The sequence below is a fragment of the Sminthopsis crassicaudata genome, chromosome 1, assembly GCF_048593235.1.
Source record: "Sminthopsis crassicaudata isolate SCR6 chromosome 1, ASM4859323v1, whole genome shotgun sequence".
In the NCBI taxonomy this organism is placed as follows: domain Eukaryota; kingdom Metazoa; phylum Chordata; class Mammalia; order Dasyuromorphia; family Dasyuridae; genus Sminthopsis; species Sminthopsis crassicaudata.
In genome coordinates this window covers 163532931-163557258 of record NC_133617.1, presented here as the reverse complement: position 1 = coordinate 163557258, position 24328 = coordinate 163532931, and the positions used below count along the sequence as shown (strand labels likewise).

The 24328-nt window shown below is 31.8% G+C and overlaps 1 protein-coding gene across 1 annotated transcript in view; it reads left to right on the top strand.

The window, feature by feature from the left end:
* The window catches only part of LOC141544482 (uncharacterized), a 44332-nt gene that overhangs the window by 2973 nt on the left and 17031 nt on the right, over positions 1–24328 (top strand). Inside the window, exons 2-4 of the mRNA XM_074270725.1 lie at positions 12902–14047; positions 15962–16061; positions 17670–17915. Of these exons, the coding sequence (XP_074126826.1) occupies positions 12928–14047; positions 15962–16061; positions 17670–17915 (1466 nt within the window). The 5' untranslated portion in view covers positions 12902–12927. The remainder of the gene's footprint in view (positions 1–12901; positions 14048–15961; positions 16062–17669; positions 17916–24328) is intronic.

Sequence of the window (24328 nt, the reverse complement as noted above, 5' to 3'; positions counted from 1 at the left end):
GTAATATTCCAGTCATGAAATACATCCCACTGAACATCAGTCAAATTTTCATCCTCACTTTAGTAACTCCTCTTTCTATACATTTGAGGCAAATGAGTTTGTTGGCCAATGCTCCCTGGAATTTATTTCCTGTGAAATCGTGTCAGTCTTTATTTTCTACCTCTCTATTGTTATTTTGTAGTTGCTCTCCATGTTATTTTGCTTGATTGAGATATATGAGTAATTCTCCTTTATCTTCCTTCTCAGTTTATTAAAGACTCTTTGATTTGATTTCTAAGAATCCAGCCAGATAGTTTCACCAGCTCTTTTTTAGACATAGTCTATCTTTGACCAAAAGCCTGTCATTCCTATGTTAGAAGCTTTTGGCTACAAATCGAAATTCCATTCTTAGATACCATGTTCTTAAGCACTAGCTGTTTTCTTTCCGAATTTGCTTTTTCCCTCCTTTCTGAGGCACTTGCCTTCAATCATCAGTAATTATGAAAATACCACCTCTTCTTGCTCTTAAGAGTTTAACTTTCTTTCTTGTGTTTTCATTAAAGGAAAACAAATTCATCTATGAAAAGCGTCTGACAAATCTAGTTTTAATATCATAGAAGACCTTGGTGTTCATGGTCATTCTGTTTATACAAGATAGCCTTGGGAGTTGGTGTTTATAGCTTAACCTCCAGATTGTATAAGGTAGGCATTAGTGCAGGACAGTTCTGTTTGTACTACATAATTCTACAGGGTCAGTTTGTTCCTGCAGCAGGAAGAGATAGTTTTCCCAAGAGCCCACTCAATTTCTGAGTTGTTGCCAGGGACATAGTCTTTTGCTAGAGTCCATTCATCCCATCAGGCTGGTTTTCCCTTCCTTGTAACTAAGCTTACCCAGCCTTTCCCCTAGCTGCTTATATTGATTCAGGACTTAGTGTGGCTCTTTGATTAACTTCAACATCATTACTGATCAAAACTCCTGAATTTAAACTATCAGCCTTGCTCCTCTTATAGTAGGGATTACAAATCTTTTCAATCACTCTGTTACTTTGCTAGATTCTAATTATTTTCTATTTATGGTAATTAGGTACTAGTTATGTTTTATTCTTTTTTTTTCCCCCTGAGGCAATTGAGTTCAGTGACTTGCCCAGGGTCACACAGCTAGAAAATGTGAAGTGTTAAGTGTGTGAGGTCTGATTTGAACTGAGGTCCTCCTGACTTCAGAGTTGGTGCTCTATCCACTGCACCACCTAGTTTCCCCACTATGTTTTATTCTCAAGAAAAGGTTTGTAAATGAAACTTAACTAGAGATTTTAGTGACCATGTTTAATTTTTAAATAAAAATTTTAAATAAATTTTCTTGATATCACTAGGTTTTCCATGTACTGTATCACACAAAATATCCATTCCCCAAAAAAATCACATATAACAGAAAAAAATTAAAGGGAGAAAAAAAGAAGACAAAATAATTTGCAAAACTGATCAGTGCATTCACTCCCTCTAAATTTGACCTTGATTTGGTGCAGCTTCTAAAGAAGATGTACCAATAATCCTAAGGTCCTTGGGAGTGATATAGTTGGAAATGATATATTTCTTTCCCCTAGGTTATCACTGCCCCACTTTACTCTATATGACCAGGTGGTCTTAAGGATATTGCTATATCCTCCCTAGGAACTGCACCACATCATTATGTGGCAAAGTTCCATACTTCTTCAAAGAAGGAGAAAAGGGTATCTTCTCATATTTCTTTTTTTGTGGTCAAGCTTGTTCTTTATAAATTTTTAAACATTAATTTTGAATTGTATTTAGAGTCTTTTGTCACAATCATTTTGGGGAAGCATATGCTTAGCATTGGTACCTCTGGGTTGTGGACATATTTTGTTACTTTATTTGCATAATTCTAAATTGCTTTTTAGAAGAGTTTCACTAATTCACAGCCCTACCAAAAACATATTGGAGTGCCTCTTTCACACCCCACTAATGTTGACTGGTCTCATTTTGTTCATCTTTTATCACTTTGTTGAGTGTAAGGTAAAAAGCTAAGGTTGTTTGGATTTTCAATTCTCTTATTAGTGATTTTGAACAATCTTTCATATTATTGAAATTTGCAAATCTTCATATGAAGACTGTTCATATCCTTTGACCACTTACTTATTAGAGAATAGTTTGGGGTTTTATATATTTGTTAGTTGTCTATATGTCTTAGATATCAAGCTTTTATTAAAGATATTTAAGAAAAAATTCCCAGATAACTTCTTTCCTTTTTGTTTTAAAATGTTTTTAATGTTATATTGTGTTTTTCTATCATAAAAATTTCTCTCAAATATGTTTACCTCCCCTTTCCCAAAAAAACAACCCATGTAACTAAAAAAAAAAAAAAAATTTTTAAGGAAAAGAGAAGAAAAAAGTCAATAAAATTTGATGAATGCATAAAAAAAAAAACTGGATATATATGAAAAGGAATTGGGGTGGGTGTGTCTTCTTATTTCTCTTTTTTGGGGCCATATTAGTCTTTGTAACATTCATTTTTCCATACTTCGTTATATTGTCATATTTATCATTTCTTCTAGCATAATAATATTCCTTTTCATTCATTCTATTACATTCATTCATGTATTAGTTTGTTTTGCCATTTCTTAATTGACTGATATGTGCTTTATTAATCATTCTCTGCTACAATAAAAAGTGCTATTGCAAATAATTTGTTATATGTGGGGGGGCTTTTTTCTTATTTATGACTTTGAGGTGAATGGGAATGGGTCTGAACATTTTTGTCATTTTGTTTGCATAATTCCAAATTGCCCTTCAAAATTGCTTGTGCTTATTTAGACACTAACACTGCACTAATGTCCCAATTTTTTTCCTAGCTCCTCTGGTACTTTCTTGGTGCAGAAGCTTGACAGTTTCATATATGTAATCAAAATTATTTATCTTTTCTACTTGCCTATATTCCTTGTTTGATTTAGAATATATCTTCTAAATTACACATGTTTAACATATATTGGATTACTTGCTGCCTAGAGGAAAGGGAGAGGAAAAAAATTGGAACACAAGGTTTTGTAATGAATATTGAAGGTTATTCTTGCATTTATTTTGAAAATAATTTTAAAAATTAATTTAATTAAAAAATATATATCTTCTAATCCATGTAGCATTTATAAAGCATTTTAAACATATGCAAAGCCCTTACAAATATGCTATTATCATTCCTCTTTTATAAATGATAACATAAAAAGTTAAGAGTTAAAGAGAATTTGCCCAGTATTATTACTTAGCTAATAAGTGTCCGATGATGAATTTGGACTCTTCCATACTTCAGGTTCAGTATTCTCATTGTGCTACCTGCCCTCTTTTAGCTAGAGTTGCAAATTATCTATATCTCTTCTATGATCTTTAATATTCAGATTATATAGTTTGTGTGTGTGTGTTTTTAATTATTGTAAAATGTTTTAAAATATTGGTCTAAGTCTAATTTCTACCAGAGTACTTATAAATTTTTTCCCCAAAAAGTTCTTATTTGATAGGGAATACTACCTAGAAAATGGATATTTTGGGATTTATTGAACAGAGTTGTTAAATTCCATTATTATTGATTATTATATTGAAATATTATTTCGTGTTTTGTGAGTTTATTTTGTACCTTCAACTTTGCTAAAGCTGTTAATTGTTCCAGTTAATGTCTCTTGCTTAATTTCTCTAAGATTTTCTAAGAAGTTTTAAATCTTTTTGTTTTTGATTACTATATTTCAATATAATTGTTTTGCTTTGATATCTTTTTACCTAAAATTTTTAAAAATTTTATTCATTTAAAAATTATCCTGTGAAAGGTTAAATAGGTTTCACCAGCTTGACAGAGATGGAATTTATAACAACAAAAAGGTTAAAGAACTCCAGTTTATAATTAAACCATCATGCGGTCAACAGATAGGAATAATTTTGTCTCTTTGCCTGAATTTATGATTTTAATTGTTCCTCTTGCTTTGTTATTATAAACTGGGAAAGATAGTATAGTCCCATTGCACATGATGATTGGTTTTGGGTTTAAGAAAGGTTTTCTTAATGATATTAAAAAAGATCCCTTTTTACCTATACTTTATAGTGTTTTTTTTTTTTTTTTAATGAGTTTTGTAAATGAGTTTGTATATGTTGAGCTAATCTTATAGTTTTGGATAACTTTATTTTTAATGTGATTAATTTTATTGTTTTACTAATAATTAACCTTTCATACCTTCTTATATAAATACAACTTGATTATAATGAATGATTTCTTAGATATATTGCCTTAGTCTAACAGGATTATATTTAAATTTTTTGAATCTATTTTCACTTATGATGTCATTAATGATATTGTCTAATAGTTTCTATTTTGATTTGCGGTTTCCTGCTTTATCCATGAAATTGAACTTGAAAGGCATTGTTCCAATGTTTTCTCAATTTTGGAGAATAATTTATATAAGTATTAATTGTTCTTTAAAAGTTTGTTAGCAGTCCCACTTGCTCAGTGATGAAGAGAGCCATCTATACCCAGAGAGAGGACAATGGGAACTGAGTATGGACCACAACATAACATTCTCACTCTCTCTGTTGTTGTTTGCTTACATTTTTCTTTTGCAGTTTTTTTTTCCTTCCTTCTTGATCTGATTTTTCTTATGCAGCAAGATACATATGTATACATATATTGGATTTAACATATATTTTAACATATTTAATATATAGGACTACCTGCCATGTAGGGCAGGAGATGGGGGAAGGAAGGGAAAATTTGAAACAGAAGGTTTTGCAAGGGTCAATGTTGAAAAATTATTCATGCATCTGTTTTGTAAATAAAAACTTTAATAAAAATAAACTCTCTCTCAAAAAAAAAAAGTTTCTTAGAATTGTCCTGTAAATCCATCAAGACCAGAATGTTTTCCTTGATAATTCCTTTGCAGTAATTCTTATTTCCTTTTCTGAGAGAAAAAGAAAAAAAGATTATTTTAAGAATTTTATCAGGTATAAGACTATTATATCTTTTTGAATTTAATCTTTTTCCTGTGTTTACAATTTTGAAACAAATCATAGCAGTTTCCTTTTCCTTAGATTACCTTCTCCTTTTTCACTCTCCACTTAAAGTATTCAGGCTATTTATTTATAAACCCACTACTGCTAGATTTAGGAGCTTTGTCCTGCCTATTTCTGCCATGGGCCATTTCACCCCTCATATGCCTATGGGGCTCTTACTCCAGAGGAACTCACTATATTTATGCAGAATCTGATTACTCTGAATCCACCTAGTGCTACTACAACTTTGAACTACAAAGCTCAAGATATGTGTACCATCCTGCTGGCTATTAGTTTCTGATCATTATTTTAATTTATTCTGGCTTTGTTATGTTTAATTTTATTTTGTTGATTTTGCTTTGCTGACTTCCTTATTTTAATCAAGTCCACCCAAGGTTTACGAATTTTGTTAGTATTCAAGAACCAGCTTTTAATTTTATCAGTTCTATAGTCTTTTGGTTTTCCAATGATTTTTTTCTTCTCCAATTTTTAAAATCCTCTCCACACCCTATTTTTCTAATTTTGTTTATTTGCTAGGTCTCTAGGTTTTAAAATATTTTTCTAAAATTTAAATTAAATTTTTTTTGACATTTTTATATGTTTAGTTTATTAATTTAAGTCTATTATGTCAATATGCTTATAAGGAAATACTTTTTCTCTTAGGATATTTTAAGGGTGTTTCAGAAATTTGTTGTTTGATTATCATAATTTTATTTTACATAATTATTTTATGATTTATTCTTTGATTTACATACTACTTAGGATTTAATTATTAAGGCTATGGAGTAGTCTTAAATGATTAAAATTATTTACAATTTTATGAAATATTTGTTCATATTCTCTTGGCACTTATCTGTTGGGAAATGACTTGGTTATATGTCAGTTTATATATTTTGGTTACCAAAAATTTTTTTTTAATGATTGTTGCTGTATAATATTGTTTGAGGCCTATAAGTGCTATTCTTCCTTCATTCCTGCCTTTTAAAAGTAATTAATTCCCTTGATATTTTTAGAGATTGTTTTTCTTGGCAGAAGAATTAATAATACATGATAGGTTCCCCCAAAATTTTTATGGGCATATTTCAATTTTAAAAACAATAACAATGTAAGTACAGGTACGTAATTCTCATTACAAATTACATTTATATCTCTTTATTGAAATAACTGACTGTAAAATGTTTTTTTAAAATCTTTTGTTTATTATTAAAGGTATGGAATGTTAAAAAACAACAACAACAACAACAAAAACTCTGGTTTTGTTGGCTTGAGTATCCTCTCAGCTGACACATCTCACAATTCCTCTATATCTTATGGTCATGTTTAATAGTTGCTGTATGGGGCAGGGAGGGTAGGGGTGGAGTGTGATCTCTAGCCTTAGAGTGTTATGGTTTTCATAATTAAATAGATTGGTCCTCAGATAAACTTTGCTGGACTTGTAGATGAAAATTTTTACAATCTGTAGGATTAATTTGGGAGGGGGAGCAAATATTTTATTATGATATGTGTGTGTGTATAGACATATATAGAGAGACATATGTGACATAAATATTTTCTTATTCTTAGAACAGAAAATGCCTTGCATATGACAGTGAATCTATTGTGTACAGCCTGTTTTTTATTTTAAAGCATGAATACATTGGTAGTATTAACACTACCTTTCTTACTTGTGTCTTTTGATTTTTCTTTTGTGTATTTGAATAACTTTTGACTTTTCTTTTTTCCTGTTATCCCTATCATTATCCTCAACTCCTCACCACCCTTTATTCTCCTTATTCTGGTAACATATTCAAGCAAAACAAATTTGCACTTGTTGATTGTGCTCAAAAATATATGTCTCATGCAATATCTTAACTTTTTTGGGGAGCATATGTGGCACTTGGGGTTAAATGACTCCACAGGGTCACATAGCTAGTTTAGTATCAGAGGCTGAATTTAAACTCATGTCCTCCTGCCTTTAAGACCAGTACTCTATCCACTGTGTAATCTAGGCTACGTGCCCCTATTTCTAATTTAGAGTTTATCACTGTCAAGAATTGGTAAGTATACTTCAACATTAGCTATCTGAAATTGTGACTGGCTGTTTCACTAATAAGAGTTCTTTTAAATCTTTCATCATTGTTTGTTTTTTTTTAAGTGTTGCAAATGTTTTCATCATCTTACTCCCTTTTTTTCACTTCATTCTACATTAGTTTATGCAAGTCCTCCCAGGTTTCTCCAAATTTATCTTTTCTTAAAGCACAGTGCTATTCTATTTATATATAATAATTTTTTCAGCCATTCACCAATTAAGGGGAGGCACCCCTTTAGTTATTCATAGCTATAATTAAAAGGCACTGGTATACGTATTTTTGTACATATAGATCCTTTTCCTGTGTCTTCATTCTTCTTGGAGAAGGGGTATCCTTGTATCAAGGGTATGAAACAGTTTCATGACTTTTAGATTATAATTCAATTCACTTTCCAGAATTTTTTGGTCCAGAATTATTGGACCACTTCACAGAGTATCTCCCCTCTTACAGCTTCTCCAATGATTGTCATTTCTCATTTCATGATGGTTATGAGCTAGAACCTTAAGGTTGTTTTAATTTGCCTTTTTTTTTTTTTTTTTTTCTTCCCCAGAACAGTTGTTGATAGCTTGGGTTTCTTCCTTTGAGTCACTAATTTTGGGAGGAATGGCTCTAGTTCTTATATATTTGTAAGACTGTTCCAAAAGTCTTACTTCATTTTTGAGCTAATAAAGTTTTAAAGTATTATTTATGTTAGTTTAAATCTCAGTGAGATTTATGGTGTACCCTACACAATTTTGATATCAGACTTACAGAAATTTGCTACAAAGTTAATTTTTCCCAATTAACTTTTTCTGTTTTGACTCATTAGTCTTCAATTTTGTCTTGTCAAAATTATCCATTTTATTTCCTGACAACCTTTCTGTCCCTTGTTTTATCATTAACTCTATCTCTTATCCATAATTGCAAAAAGTATCTTCATTTTTATATCTAGGTTGTTATTCATTTGAAGATTATTAAGATATATGAAATGATACATGGTCATAAGCTGAATTTCTCCTGAACTGTGTTCTGATTTCTCAGCAGTTTGGGTGATATAATAAGTCCTTTATCCTTGTAGTTAGTGTTCTTGTGTTTATTAAATTACTAACTGCTAATGTATCTTCTGTATTTTGTCTGTACTACTAATCAGCTTTTCTATTTTTAACTACTGCCAATTTTTGTTAACAGTGATTGTTTTGACTATAGTTGAAACTCTACTACTAGATCCTCTTCCTTCTGCCTACTTTTCATTATTCCATTTAGTCTTAATTTTATAAAGTAATCCTTTGGTTGTTTGATATGATACTAAAGTTAAGTTAGATTGTATTGGCATGTATGAATGTTATTTTCCATTGTTTTATGTTAATATGATATGTTTATAGTTTCCCTAATGTTGATAATATTACCTGTATCTGCAGTATAATCATCTTTTTAGTATGTTAGTATAGTTGCTTTGCTATTTAGTATTTTTATGTTAATATTCCATTAGTGTTATTGGTTTACAGTTGTTCTGAACTTAACATTTCATCTGTGAATACTTTCATGTACTTAGGAGTATGGGAAGGAATGTATATGAAACTATGAATCTCTATTATATATAATTAGCTTTTCTTTTAAAATAGAATGAATTCAATATGCTACTTTTTTGTGTGTGAAACAATCAAGATTAGATGACTTATCCAACATCTTACTGCAAGTACAGTGTATCTGAGGCTGGATTTGAACTCAGTTTCTCCTGACTTCAGGGCTGGCATTTTATCCACTGTACCATTTAACTGACCCCATATTTTACTTTTTTTTTTCTTTTTTTAACTAGCTTTTTATTGACAAAACATATGCATGGGTAATTTTTCAACATTGATCCTTGCAAAAACTTCTGTTCCAACTTTTCACCTTCCCTACATGGGAGGTAGGCGCATACATGTTACATATGTTAAAGTATATGCTAAATACAGTCTCATATTTTACTTTCAAAGCTGTCTTGTTTTTTCTGATTCCTTTTGATTTCTCTGTGTTTTAAAAATATATTTTTATAGTCTATCATTATTATTTTTCCTTTGGGGCATTTGTATCCTTAGCTATTCCTTCCATCTTTACTCCCTACCATTCCCAAATTAAGAAACAAGAAAAACAAAGGCTTTGTAGTCAAGCAAAACTAATTCCTATATTGGCTATTTCTGAAAATGTAACATTCTGAATCTTGAATATATCCCACTCTGAGTAACATGCTTCATCTGTCCATTGCAATCATAGGACTTCATATTTATTGATCAAAGTTCTTAATGAAGTCTTACGAAGTTTTGTCTCACCAATGTTGTTGTTATTGTTTACATGGATTTGGTTTTGCTCTCTTCACTCTGCAACAATTCATATGTCTCACCAGTTTGGTAAGAAGTGTATGTTCTTTTCTGTTCCCATTTACCGATCACCAGAGCTCCAAAGCATTCTAACTTCTTAATAAAATACTCTTTAGGTCCTTAATTTGTTTCTTGTTTTATCTTTTTGTTACATTTGTTTAGGCTTGAAAAAAAGACATGCTGAGGTCCCTAACCATTACTGTTTTGCTATTTCCCCTTAAATCATTTAACCTTTCTTTTTAAAGATATAGATGTGTGCAGGAAAGTAGGGGAGGGAGAAGGAGATATGAGAAGGGAGGGTATAATGGAGGAAGAGGTTATCAGAAGCAAAATAGGGACAGGGTGAAAAGAGAGAAAATAGAGTAGGAGGGAAATACAGTTAGTAATAGTAATTGTGAAAAGAATTGTGAAGCAAATTTCTCTCATTAAGTCTCATTTCTCAAACATATAGGGAACAGAGTTAAATATATATATATATATATATATATATACACACATATGAAAAAGCCATTCCCCAAATGACAATCAAAAGATATGAAATGTTTGTAATCAAAATATTTACAGTCATATGAAAAAAAAACCCACTATTGACTGGAGAAATACAAATTAAAACAGTTCTGAGGTACTACCTAATACCTATTAGCTGATAGGACAAAAAAAGAAAATGACAAATGTTGGAGGGAATATTGGGGGAAATGAGACATTAATGTATTGTAGGTGGAATTTTGAACTCATTCAATCATTTTGTAGAGCAATGTTGAACTATATCCAAAGGGTTATAAACTCATGCATAACCTTTGACCTTATAATACCACTTCTGAAATACATGTATATGTATTTCATATTAAAAAAAAAAAGATTTTTTTTTTAAAGGGGAGAACCTATATTACAAAAATATTTATAGCAGCTCTTAGGGCAAAGAATTGGAAATTGAGGGGATGCCCATCAACTGGAAAATAGCTAAATAAATTGTGCTGTATGATTATGATGGGTATACTATTGTGCTGTAAGAAATGATGAATAGGATGCTCTCAGAAAAACCTGGACTTTCAGAAATGAGTTCATGCAAAGTGAAATGTTTGGTGTACAAAGTAACAGCAATAATAAACAATGATCAGCAGCTATAAGTGACTGCTATTTTCTGCAACAGGATGATCTAAGGCAACTCCACTCTGAAGGATTTATGATGAAAAATGTAATCTATGCCCCAAAAAGAATCAATTGTGTCTGAATACAAATTAAAGCATAATTTTTTAAACATTATTTTTCTTAAGGTTCTTTTTTTGGAGGGTGAGGTGGAAATGTTTTACATAACTTTACATATACCTTCTCAATGACAAGGGTAGAGAGGAAGGAAGGGAGAGAATTTGGAACTCTGAAGTTTTAAAACATGTTAATTGTTTTTCATGTTATTGGGGGGAAATAAACACATAAATGCCATGCCATTTATTTAGCAAACATTGATATTTCATTATCCAAGGTGTCATTAAGTGTAACCATTTTATCTCCTTTCATTGTTGCCTTATCTGATTTCCATCTTTACTTTTAAAAAATCTCTAGAAGCATAATAGCATTCTACTCCAGCCTTTTGTTTTATTTTTTGACAGCAGCACAGAAAACAATATGTCCAGGATCTATGCATGTGAAACATGGTTTGAGGCTAGTTAGATATAATTTGCACAAGCTTATAGATACCAAATAAACCTCAGAGGGAGTTCCAGCTTGAGTAGGTTAATTCACCCTGGAAGGGATCTATGATTTTTGTCCCAGATGCCCTAAGATGGCCAACGTGGATAAATATACCACCTAAGTTTACAATATTGGCATCATTCTGGATTCTTTTCTCTTTCTCAATCCTAACAGCCAATCAGTTGCCAAGTCTTGTCAGTCTTGTTTCCAGTATATTACCCTTTCTTTTCTACTCACAAAATCTCTGTCTTAGTTCAGGTTCAGGCCTCTCCTTCTTGGCCAATTGAAATATGAATTATTTTAATTATTTCCATTTTTTCATTTCACCATTCATCTTTCAGATTGATATTTTAAAACACTTTTGTTCATTGAATATTTCCCAATTATATGTAAAATTTTTTAACATTGACTTTTACAAATTTTGAGTTTCAAATTCTCCCCCTTCTTACCCCTTGAGAAGGCAAGCAATATAATATTTATTATACATGTGAAGTCATGCAAAATTCATTTCTTCCTTAGCCATGTTGCACATAACACATGCATAAAACAAAACAAAAAGTTTTTAAAATATGTTTTAGTCTGTACTCAGTCAAATTGATATTTCTAAAATATACACTAACCATTTTGAAAGCTTTTCATGGCTCCCTGTTGTTTTAGAGGCAATAAAAAACAAAATCACTCTTTAAGTTCGTCTAGCTGCCACCTACCTTTCCAGTCTTGTTTTGTATTACTTCATCTTCATGCAGTCTCTATTCTAGCCAAACTGATGTTCTGGCTGTTCTATATATACAACATTGTACCATCTCCTGTCGGTGCCTTTGCATAAGTGGTCTTCCACATCTGGAAAATACTCTTTTCACCTTTACAACTTAAAGTAGCCACATCCTTCAAAGCATGGCTCTGATGCCACCTTTTTAGAAGGCTTTTCTAAATTTACACTCCTTCCTTCCCCCTGCCCCCTCCATCCTTCTCCAGTATTTTTACTCTCTTCCTTTTGAATTAACTTTGTATTTATATGTGTATCCATTGTTTTTGCCCAGTTGAGTGTAAATTCCTCAAGGAATGGACTGTTTGAATTTTGTCTTTGTATCTGGCAACTAGTGGTAAGAACTTTACAAATATTCCGTTGAGACAATGTAAATAGAAAGATCAAGAAGAAAGATAATCACAAGTTTGACTCTGAAGAAGGGAAAAGAAAATGTACTTTCTGTTTGCAGATGTTAGGGACCCTGAATGTATTGGCTGATTTGGGGGATGGCTTGGTTAATTTGGTTGAATTACTTTTCTTTTTTCTTTTTCTTTTTTCTTTTTTCTTTTTTCTTTATCACTAGGATAAGGTTGTTTGGGTAAGGAAGGGAGAACATATTTGGAAATGAAAATAATGTAAACATTTTTTAAAAGAATAAAATTTATTAAAATATTCATTTGAATTGAATCTCATATTCTATGCAAACTCAAATAGGTTTTTATTTTTATTTTACTTTAAAAATAAATATTAAAAATAACATCTCCATATAGATAAATAAAAGTCTTTACTATTCTGGGAATTGATATATTTAGGAAATGTGATTAAGTAGAACATTTCACTTCCTTCAGTCTTCCTGATAATAGGTGACATACTATGCCTTATTGCCTCTCATAGCCCACATTTAATAACAATAGTAAAAAGCTTCATTTATGTTATGCTCCACATTTTTAGGAACCTAGGCTAAGTCACCGACTACCTAAATTCTTGTTAGGCTATTTGCAAAATTGCATAACATCTTTTAACTATTCTCTTTTTATTTGTAGGTCCTCATAAGCTGTACTTTTGAAAAATGAATGAATTTAAATTTAAATATCAATACATACCACCTGTGACTGTGCATTTATCTGAAGAAATCACCACATCCAAGCTATCTTCCACTTCTGTGGAGGGCTTTGAAGCCAAAATTGCAAGTCTGGTAGAAATGTTTCTTGTAGAGGTATACAGATGTAAGCTTTGCCAGTTCACTAGCAGCATAAAAAACAAAATCAAGACACATGTATTTAATATTCATGAACAGGATGGATGCCATCCTAGTTCTGAATGCCAAGAAATGAGTACAGATCCAGATGAAAATGATTCCTACAGTATCGGAGATGAAATAAGTCAAGAAAACAAAGAGAATGAAGAGAATCTGGAGAAAATGTCTTTCCTTTTGCCCATGTACAGAATGCTTCATAACATGAGCCCTGAATGCTGTGATATAAGCCTGGATAATCACAGTGACACTACCCATGCACCCAACTCGTGCGATGTAAACACACTATTTGAAGAAGAATCTGGACAATTCCATCTGGAGGAGCCCAGTTCCATGGTATCTAATGCACTGTCCTATTCACCAGATCTCTCTGAATCTAAAAATAGCAAAGAAGATGAAGAAGCCCAGTCTGAGCATCTAATGTCTCTTGGCTTGTGCCGTATTTCTAGTGTGAAATCTCTAGGCATGGAACAAAAGATACCCAAATTAGATACCAAACAGGAAATAGGTAGAAGTCATAAAAAAGACACAATTGACAAAAATAACTCATTTCAACCATTGAAAGATATTTACTCCCTAAAGAGTGGTGACAAAAGACATTTAAGATGTGCTTCTTGTGACCAGCAGTTCATGTCCAAAGATGCCCTTGAAATACATGATAGATGCCATAATGGAAATCAAGGATTTCAGTGTCTTTACTGTAATTTCAGTGTGACTGAGTGGAGTTTAATGGATAAACACTTAAAATCTCACAAACGGGTGAGGAGGAGCTATCAGTGCCTAATTTGTGAGAAGGTTTTTATGACCCAGAGTGCCTGGAAAGGCCATAAGGAGAGTCACCATGGGAGGAAGGGCCTTCTTCAGCACCCAGAGGGCAAGCCACTTTATGAGACAGATCCAGCAGAAAATCTCTCCTTGGCCTGCCATCATGAAGGTTTGTTTAAGTGCCCTCACTGTGATTTTATTGGTGAGCTCTGAAAAGTTGGCTTCATCATTGCTCATCATTAACCTCTGGAGGTTTCTGTATTAGACATTAATGGTGCTCCCCTGCTTTCCTAATGCACCCAATTTTACTATCAGCATCTTACAATTTGTGGTAATTACAGGGCAATTTCATATAAATAAGTTCTAATGGAAATGTGTATGTAGAAAATGACTTTTTGGTACATTTTCTCCTATTAGTCTATAATTTCTACAACTTATTCCATACCCATGTTTCTGGTTCAACCTGTAATCACTTGAAAAAAATAACATTAAAATGTAAAGGGTTTCTGTAAACTTTTATAACCAAGTTTTGATTCTTAAAATCTAATTTTGCCATTTCAGTAATTTTTCTATTTAATCTGCAATAAATTTATCTCTTTGAGATTATAAAGATTGGAGTAAAATGATTCCATGTCTATCTGTAAATTAATATTTGCACATTTTATTCAGTGATTTCACTATCACTTCAGTTTGGTGCACTTTTCTTTCTCTACATTTTTGGATCTTATCATGGACAAAGTATTATTCAGTAGTTAACTCTTTTTTTCCTTAAGAAATGTGGCAAATTCTCATTTTAATTTTAAAAATAATTTTAAGTTTCCTTTTTATTTTTTAAGGTCATCAAACTCAAAATATAAATTCCATAGCAGATAGTTTACATGGTTAACAAATATTGTAAATGATCACTTTACACACAGGGACCTTCTTATGCTAATTTTACTCAGGGATCATCAGAGCCAAAGAGCAAGGTTAAATAAAAAATCCCTGAACAAGTTTTAATATGTTTTTGGAAAATGCAGTTATAGTTTCTTTCTGTCATGTTATTGTTTTTTTCCTTTTAGTAGTATTTCATGTTGGAGGGGAAAAAAGTCCTTATTGACTGTTTAATTTATCTCTTCCCATAAAAGAATTCCTGGTCTTTGAGATTTTTTTTAGTTCTTGAGTTATAATTCTATAATTTCACTGAAATAAATGAGAATGTAACTGTTGGATGAACCTTTGAGAGTTTATAAATTTTTAAAAGTTCCTCTCAATAAATTTTACAGAAATAAAATTCAGATATAGTTACTTTACCCGCAGATTAGCCACAGACCACCAGAACACATTTGAGAACAAACCACAGTTCTTATGTGTGTATTAATGATAGTCATTCTTAGATGAAGTGAATTACTCTCCTAAAAGAGGAGCACAGATTCAAGGTAAGCAGAATAGCAAAATAGAGGAGTTAGGACAGATGTGCAAGGGAGATTATTCAAAACAGATTATGGAAACTTCAGGGAAGATATTTTGTTAACCTTAGAGGCAGCATTTATGTTTTGTTTCTTGAACTACACTTTATTTTTGATAGCACTAGATTATTTGATATCTAGTGATAAATATATATATATATATATATATATATATATATATTAGAAAAGATTGGTGATTCAATTTCTTTTCTCTGCAGATTATAGCCCCTCCATGTCTCAGGCAGTTTTCTTGAATTATTACCAAAAACTTCATGGTGACCAGTTTCCTAGTAATCTCTCTGAACTGAGCCAGGCTGGTCTTTAAACAAGATATATAAAATAATCATCAGTACCATATTTGAAGATTTCTTGGAATTTGCCCCTGCCAGTGGCACAGGCTTTGAGAATTCAGAATCTAATCTGTGTCCTAATGAAACATTCAAGGAGGACTTTAGTGGAGATAATCTATAATATAATTTAAAAATTATGCTTACAGTATGTGTACTGAATATAATCACAATAAAAGAATTTCTGGTAGCCACTAATATTAAAACATGCCAAAAATTGTAATTTAATAGTTCTTCTAAATGCATATATTTCTGTTTTTGTTTTTATTTTTTAAATCTTTAAAACAGATAGCGATTGGCCTAAGGTCCACAAACATCTGAATAGTACCCATGACTATAATGCCAACCCACATCCATGTACTGAGTGTGAAAAAAAGTTCTTCAGAATGTAGGTAACCTTTATCATAACTCTCTTTTGAAACTAATTTGTTTGAAATTTCAAGGATTAAGAGCAGGTGGGGAAATTGAGAGCAGGGTGGCAGAAGGAGATGATAGTATATCAAGAATCCTGGGAAAGAGATTTTCTTTTTTTTAGTGTTTTAAAGCAAATAAAGATTGGATTTTGATTAAAATTTTTTTAAAAAGACTTTTTTTTTTTTTTTAAATCAAGTTAGTAATCTATCTCATGGTTGGTATATTTGTCATTGGTAGATTGACAATATGCTAAATCCCCTAATGATGCAAAAAATTTAGTGTTAATTTATTTTTGGCAAAACTCTAAGAAATGTTTATTATAGTTACTGTGGTTGTCTTTCACAGCATGTAGATTGTATTTGATATCATATATGAAATCACAAAATTTCTTACATTCTTTTCTATGAAAGTAATTTGTCTCCCCCCAAAAAGTCCATTCTTTAGGAAATCCCAGAAGCCATTTAAATGATTTATAATTTTCAGAAGCTATTTTCTTAGCCATTTCTTAGGGCATTACTCTGAACTTTCATTTCAAAGATTTTCCCAAAATTAAAGGCATTTTATTACCCTCATTTTTCTCTTTTTCTTTCTAATCATTTGGCATAATTTTTTAAAGGACCTATTCTATAAAAATTTTTGAATTTTCAGTTTTTCAGACTAAAATATATAAAGCAATTTTTGAACTTTAGAAAGTGAGTTTTCAGATAAATATATTATGCTGCTTACTCTTGTTTTTTCATTTCAGGAAATTCTAGTAGAATTGCACCATTTAGTATTATATGATGTTATGTAATTGTCCAATTGGATCAGAGATGTTGAGCCTTAACATCATGTAGCCTATTCTTTGTGTAGTTCTGTTCCCAATAAAAGGAAAACATCACAAGAATAATGCAACTCCCTACATCTTTATTTACTTGAAAATGCTGTTCATTGTATAATTTTAGTAGAAATAGAAATGGACATCATGTTTCATTGCCAATCTGCTTTTAAAAATTATCTTCACTAGTTAATAAAATACCTACCAAATAGCTATTTAAACATACTTCTTCAGGTTGAGTTGCTACTCGTTAGTCTGTGGTCAAGAACAAAACAAGTTTTTACAATGATAAGAAAGATGATTGTATGTATTAAAAACATAGCAGATAGGTCTGGATGTCTTATTTGGATGTCAATAATTTTTTAATCATTATTAAATCATTTTAGACTTTGGTTTAAATATCCATAAAATATAAATCTAATTTTAAATTGCTCTAAGACTCTGAAATGAAAAGCATTGTACAGGATACTATGGTATCTTTTTTTTTAGCATTCAATTTTGATTGCTTAAAGCTATCTTGGAGAATTTTTTATTGGATTTTGTTCAGCATTGATATGTTAAATATTAAATTAGCTTCCTATTAGCTTGGATGTGGTACTAGTTAATGGACCTAATATCTTGTATCCAAGGCATAAGATTTTTGGTGTTTTTTTGTTTTTCTTTTTTTAAGCAGTTTTTAATGTAAATGGAACTGCACTTCTTGAAATTTATTTTAGCCATGAATTCTTCTGTTTTGATTTGGTTTTTTCCTTCCCATTTATATAGAACAGATTTGAAGATGCATATGTCCAAACACAAGAAAGCCAGGGCCTTTCTTTGTTCATTATGTGACCAGACATTCAAATACAGACGTCAATTGAGCAGGCATCATAAGCATGTACATCAGAAACTGAACATAAAAGAAAGAAAAAAAAGAAAAAAAACAGAAATTAACCTCATTTATTCAGGCACAGAAGCCACAGCCAGAACCAGGAAAAATGCTGATGAATTTACCTGCAAAATTTGCAACAGGTATGACTTATTAAAGTTAGATAATTATGGTTAGATATGGTAACTCTCACCAGCATCAAGGCATTTACTACTTAATATTATTTTGTCTATTTTTGAGTTTACTTGTTTCTGCTCATTTAATGCTATATTAGCTACTTTGTATCTGTGTTAAGCTTTACTTCAAATCTGTAGTGAGATATTTTACAGGATTCTGGAATTTTATGTATTCTGAATAGGAGGTTGGTGGGAATAAAGAAACACATTAACATTTGACAGTATTAAACACTGTATAAATCATGTTACTTGATCAGGATCCCTTTACTCTTTCACATTTTCTCTAAGTTGTAAAAGCTCCTTTGCTATTCATATATTTCATGAAATAATTTTTGAGACTGCAGATATGGATATGGTTCTTATCCAAGACTGGATTGCTATGGTTGAACTACCTCTCATCCAGGATTCTCCTTTTTTGATACTCTAAATAGTCAAGTTATAAATTCTTTAAAATACAAATCTTTCATGTGTTATACATGTCATCTGTTGAATATAATATGCTGCTTATCCTTTCATATATTGATTTGATATTTGGCAATTGTTATACAACTTTTCTGTCCATAGTAGAATGATCCTTTCTTTAGATATTTTTGTCACTAACATAAAAAGGATTTTTTTTTTTAAGCATTAATTTCTAGGATTTAATAGCATTTTACATTAATAAATACCCTTCTAATATCAGATTAACTTGAGCATAAGCTCTATCATTGTCTAAAATATGTATGGATAGACAAGAGTATGTCATAATTTGACTTACTTGGGAAAAGGATATGGTGATTAAATATTCACTTATTGTGTTAGAAAAAAATGTTTTTAACTTTGCCTTCCCCAAATATTTCCTAGCTTCTCCAGTGCCATTAATATTCATCATCATCTTAGTTTTCTAGTCTTATAGCTTTGACATCTTTTATACTCCTTTCTTATCTTTATCTTGCATTTCCCCAGTGATATCTCTAAGACATGAACTACATTTCCACAGGACCAACCTATTTTAAGCCCCTACTATATACTTTGTTTGGAGTATTGCAGGCAGTCACATAACCAAAGTTTTTCTACTCCATAGCATTTGACCAACAACTACAGATGTAAATGAAAACCTAAAAAGTTATCCCTCTATTAAAAAAATCTATTGTCTACTTTTCCTCTTATATAAATTTTTAAGTTTCAAAAGCTTAATTTCAAAACAAAGATCATATAAAACATTGTGCCTCTATGTTTCTCTTTGAGATTATAGTTTCATATAACAAAATTGATTCCTTAGTCTTGTCTTTTGGATCTAATTTTCTTGTTACCCAGCATAACTCTGCACTAACTGGCAATCTGCTTTCCATTCTGTGTCTTAATTTGCCAATAAATTCTTTTGGGCCTTCACACATGTTAATTTTACTAAGCATAATTATCTCCTTTCTACCAATCTATTTTTTGCATGAAGATATAATTTTTGCCGTATTATTTTATACTTGTTATAAGTCACTGTGTATTTGCTTTAAGTGAGTGTTAATTTGTCCATAAATTTTAAGCTTTTGGGCTACAGAGCAATACATGTCATTTCAATATTAAAAACTCCTGTTAAATGCTAATATGTGCTAATATTCCTATTTACTTCACTGAATCAAAATTTCGTAAGCATTTTTGTGCCAAGAACTCTAAGTGTTGAGGATACAAAGCAAGGCAGAAACATTGTACCTGAAGGATCTCAGTCTAATAATGAAGACTGCATGCAAATAAATATGATTATACAGGATACATATAGAATAGAGAATATAATCACAGAGAGAAAACACTAGTGTGGAGTGGGAGTAGATGGAAAGGACCTCCAGCATATATTTGGATTTGGGTTGGATTTGGAAGGAAGCCAGGGAAACTAAAGAGTCTGAGTGAAGAAAAAAAGAGTAAAAGCATGGAGAAGTAAGATGAGGGAAATTTAATTAAGTTGGAGAGTAATTAGCACAAAGATGATAATAATTACATCCTTGAGAGCTGAGGTTACCAACTGAAGTAGTGTAGGAGGAAAAAAGAAGGTCCAGGACAGAACCCTATGGACATGACTTTAAATGAAGACCCAGTAAAGGAAACTGATGTTCTAAGAGCTTTAAAGAAAGAAATATATAGTTGAATGATGTGGCCAGAAGCCTGGTCATAAAGAGTTCAGAAAGTTTCAAAAAGGAAAGTGGAGACATTTATTGTAGGTAGCCTCAAGTTTAGCCACAAGTGTCTGAAGAGAATTGGGACAATAGTTAATGGGGATGGAAGACTGAAGTGAAAGATTTTTTGAGAATGAGGGAGACAAGGGCATGTTTATAGGCAGTAGGGAATCAGTAAATAGGGAAATATTAAAAAGAAGTGAAAAAGTGGGGATTATAGAGGGAGCAAACTGCCAGAGGAGATGGGACAAAATGGGGGTCACTTTTTTAGATAGAAGGATTAGCCTTAGCAAGTAGAGCTACTTCTTCAGATGAGATACAGGTGAAGAAGATAGTGGCAGAAAGTACCCGAGTAATATGAGATGAGAGGTGAGATTAACATTGAGAGAAGGCCCCTTCAAAATGAATAGCCTCAATTTTTTCAATAAAATATGAGGCAAAGTTCTCAGAAGGAAGAAAAACGTAAATGAAAAACTGAGGCATCCCCATAAAATTGGAAGAAAATAATCTGAAATTATAAAATTCAGCTTATTTTATTGTGAGTTTAATGGTTAAAAAAAAAGAAATTCTGTTACATTCTTAGTGGAAATATAAATTGGCACAGACTTTTTGGAGAACATGTTATAGGATAATGTGCGATGATAATTATAAAATTGATCATAACATAGGTTGAAGACATGATACAGTGAAAAGGGCATTAGAGTTGGAGTCCGTTGGACCTAGATTCAAGTGCCTTCTCTGCAACTTGCTACCTGTGTGACCTGGGCTGTTATTTAATCTCTTCTGACCTCAGTTTAATAAACTATAAAAGGAAGGGTACAGATTACAGTACGGTTCTTAACCTGGGTTCTTTGAACTTACTTAAATTTTTTTTTTTTTTACCTTATCTACTCCTGACTTTTTAAAATAAGTTTTTGTTGGTATTTTTTGTTTCTTATATCATCATAGTTATTCCAGGTATCCCTGTGTCCCCTTCCCTCGGAGAGCCATCCCATGACAAATAGTATTTTTTTAGAGAAGGAAAAAAAAAATGAGCATAACATAGAAAAATGATTAAAATATATATGATATCTGATGAAAACATTATAATATCTGTTGATCTCCTATCTCCATGAAAGGGTGGGCTAGAGGAGCACTCATATCCCTTTATCCTGCTCAATAATTTTGCTAGTTACTTTTTATTTTATTTTGGTGCATAGTTATTCTTTCCAATGCTAATGTTGTAGATCTTCATTTTCTGCTTACCTATCATCACAATTTGTTAAGGACCATGCCTAAGTGAAGGGGCAGATGAATTAATTCTCCTACAGCCTCCACAGCTGTGGATCATAACATCTGAAGGAGCTGCAGGGAAGACTTGCTTGTGTACTGGGAATGAAATAAATTGGAGGCAGAGGAAAGAAGAGAGAGGTCAGACAATGTAACTCCCTCAATGAGAGGTCAGAGAACAGCAACTTCCTTTCAGTCTCCTTGTATCGTCATCATCCTCTTGTAAAATTCTATTTCTCTAAATTGTAATCATTCTCTTGGAGCAGGATTTTTTAGGGAGTTCCTGGAGGCAGCCTTAGTTTCAGTTCAGTTCAACAATCCCAAATCCAGCCAGAAGTTAAAGTCCTTTACTGTCTCTTCCCAAATCTTAGCTCCTTCACTTGGGGGATCGGCTAGTTCTCTGGAGGTCTTCCTTTCTCCTTGGTTCCCAAAAGCTCTTGCTGCTAGTCCTTTGTCTCTTCCAGCTTCAGCCTCTAGCTCCCTCTCGTCTTCCCCAGTGTCTCTAGTCAGCACCATGGTGGAATCTCGAATGACTCTCTTGACTCTGAATCTCCTAGAGTGTGGGAATCAGACTCTACCTCCTAGAGTGGGCTTGTGGGTTCTCCCTGGGCTTATGGGAGCTCCTTGAAAGTATGCTCTCTTAAAAGTGTGAATCTCATGGAATTCTAGTAAATACATTACTGAACTAGGTAACTATTAAGTACCATGATAAATTAGATAATTATATCCATTCCAGTGACTTAGCACCTTATAAAAATCCTAACATCCTCTCACATGAAGAGATCCATACTACAGGTCTGAGTTAGAACTCCAGCAGCCACTGGCAGGTGACTCCTGTACCATAACAACAATCATCATTTTTTCATATAGTATGATAATACTCTATTACTTTTATATCATAAATGACATTTTGTTGCTCTGTTCCCCAATTGATGGGGATCTACTTTGTTTCCACATAATGATGCCATAAATATTTTGGAGTTTATGAGGATTTCTTATGTAAGACTTCCTTGAGGTATAAAAGCAGTAATAGAGTTTCGGGTCCAAAGGATAGGGACATTTTAGTTAACTTTATTTGCATGATTCCAAATTGCTTTCCATTTGACTATTTTACAGCTCCACTAATAGTGTATTAGTGTGCTTATCATTCTACAATCCCTCCAACATTGACTGTTGCCAATTTTTTGTCATTTTTTACCACTTTGCACAGTATGTGATAAAATCGCAAGTTTATTTTGATTTGCATTTCTGTCATTATTAGTTATTTCAACATTTTTTCTTGTGGTTCTCTACAGTTTTCAGAGAAATGTTTGTTTATATCCTTTAGCTACCTAATAATCTATTGAAAAATGGCTATTAGTCATACAGATGTGTGTGTGTGTGTGTGTGTTTAGTTTTTACTGGGTTTTAAAATCTTTATCCAGAGACTTTTGATATATATGATTTCTTTTCTTATTAGATCACTTCCTGTCTTATCCTAAGTGTACTAAAACTTTGTTAATGCAAATGCTTTTCAGTTTCAAATAATCAATGTTATCTTTTTTATAGTTTGTAATTAGCTCTCTCTCTCTCTTATTTGGTTAAAAATACATTTCCTTAAAAAAAAGGTAGGGGACAGTTAGGTAGCACAGTGGATAGAACACCAACTTAAAGTCAGGAGGACCTGAGTTCAAATGTGAGCTCAGACATTTAAAACTCACTAGCTGTGTGATCATGGGAAATCACTTAATCCCAATTGCCTCACCAAAAAATAATAATATATCTTACAATTGGGATATGACATTTAATTGTGATATGACAATGGAATATTATATTATAAAGTGATAAATTTTATAAAGAAATGTGGGGAATGAGGCAGAGGAAGAGATGCAAGATTCAAAAGTCATATATTACAATATTTTTACATGTATATATAATTTTAGATACATAGTTGAAAAGATCATAGAAGATGGCAAATAAGTAGTTATTTTAGTTTTTAAAAAATCCTAAATAGTCAAAATATCACTATAGGAAAGGTTGAGCATCTACAAACAAAACATTATGGATTGAATTACATTAGTCATGGTTTAGCTGGTTGTGATAGAATGATATCTTGGTCTAAAGTTATTTTCTGCTGAATCATTTTTTGGTTTTGCTAATTATACTTCTGAAGCAGAATACTTTGCTCAATAGTTCTTGGAATTAAGAAACATTGAGCAATATTGTTAATATTCTTCTAGATCATGTTTTTATAATCTTATTCCTGGATCTACTTCTCCCATCTTTTTTTTGATGATTAATATTTTGTAACATAATTTGAGATCCTGTAATCTCAGACTCTTTGTATTTTTATATTTTCCATTAATTCCTGGTTTCAGTACCATTTTTGAAATATGACAATCCTTGCTGCTTTTCATGAATTTGATCTTAATTTTAAGGTAGCTAGCTAAAATATTTATAGTCATTTTCCAAAACTTTTTAAACCAACTTAATTTGTTTTTAACAGTTGATTTATTTTCTATCACTAAAAGATCTCATTAAAAAAATAGTTCCCCACTCTGGCCTTAACAGACCTCAAGAAATAATGTTTATGTATCATGGTTCAAAGGTTTATTTTAAATGTTTTGAAAGTATTATGACATAAAACAAACTGTAAGCTCTCAGCCACAGAGATGATATAAAGAACTAGGACAGTGAGATATCTGGAGCCTCGTTTAACAGTTTGATGGCCATCATTATGAATAAAGATGGTCCACATAGACTTATGACTTTAAGATTTTAACTTTCCCTGGGCATCCAGGGTATATAATTCACTAGAATTTGCTTACATTACTGTTTTTTTTTTTCCACTTTGAAATATGAATAAGCCATCTGTAAGCAACACAACATTTGTAGGAACCCTACAGGCTCTTCTCTTAGCTAAAAATAATTCCCGGCCTAATAGAGAGGCAAAATCAAACTGTCTTTTTATGTAGCCCCAAGTCTCTG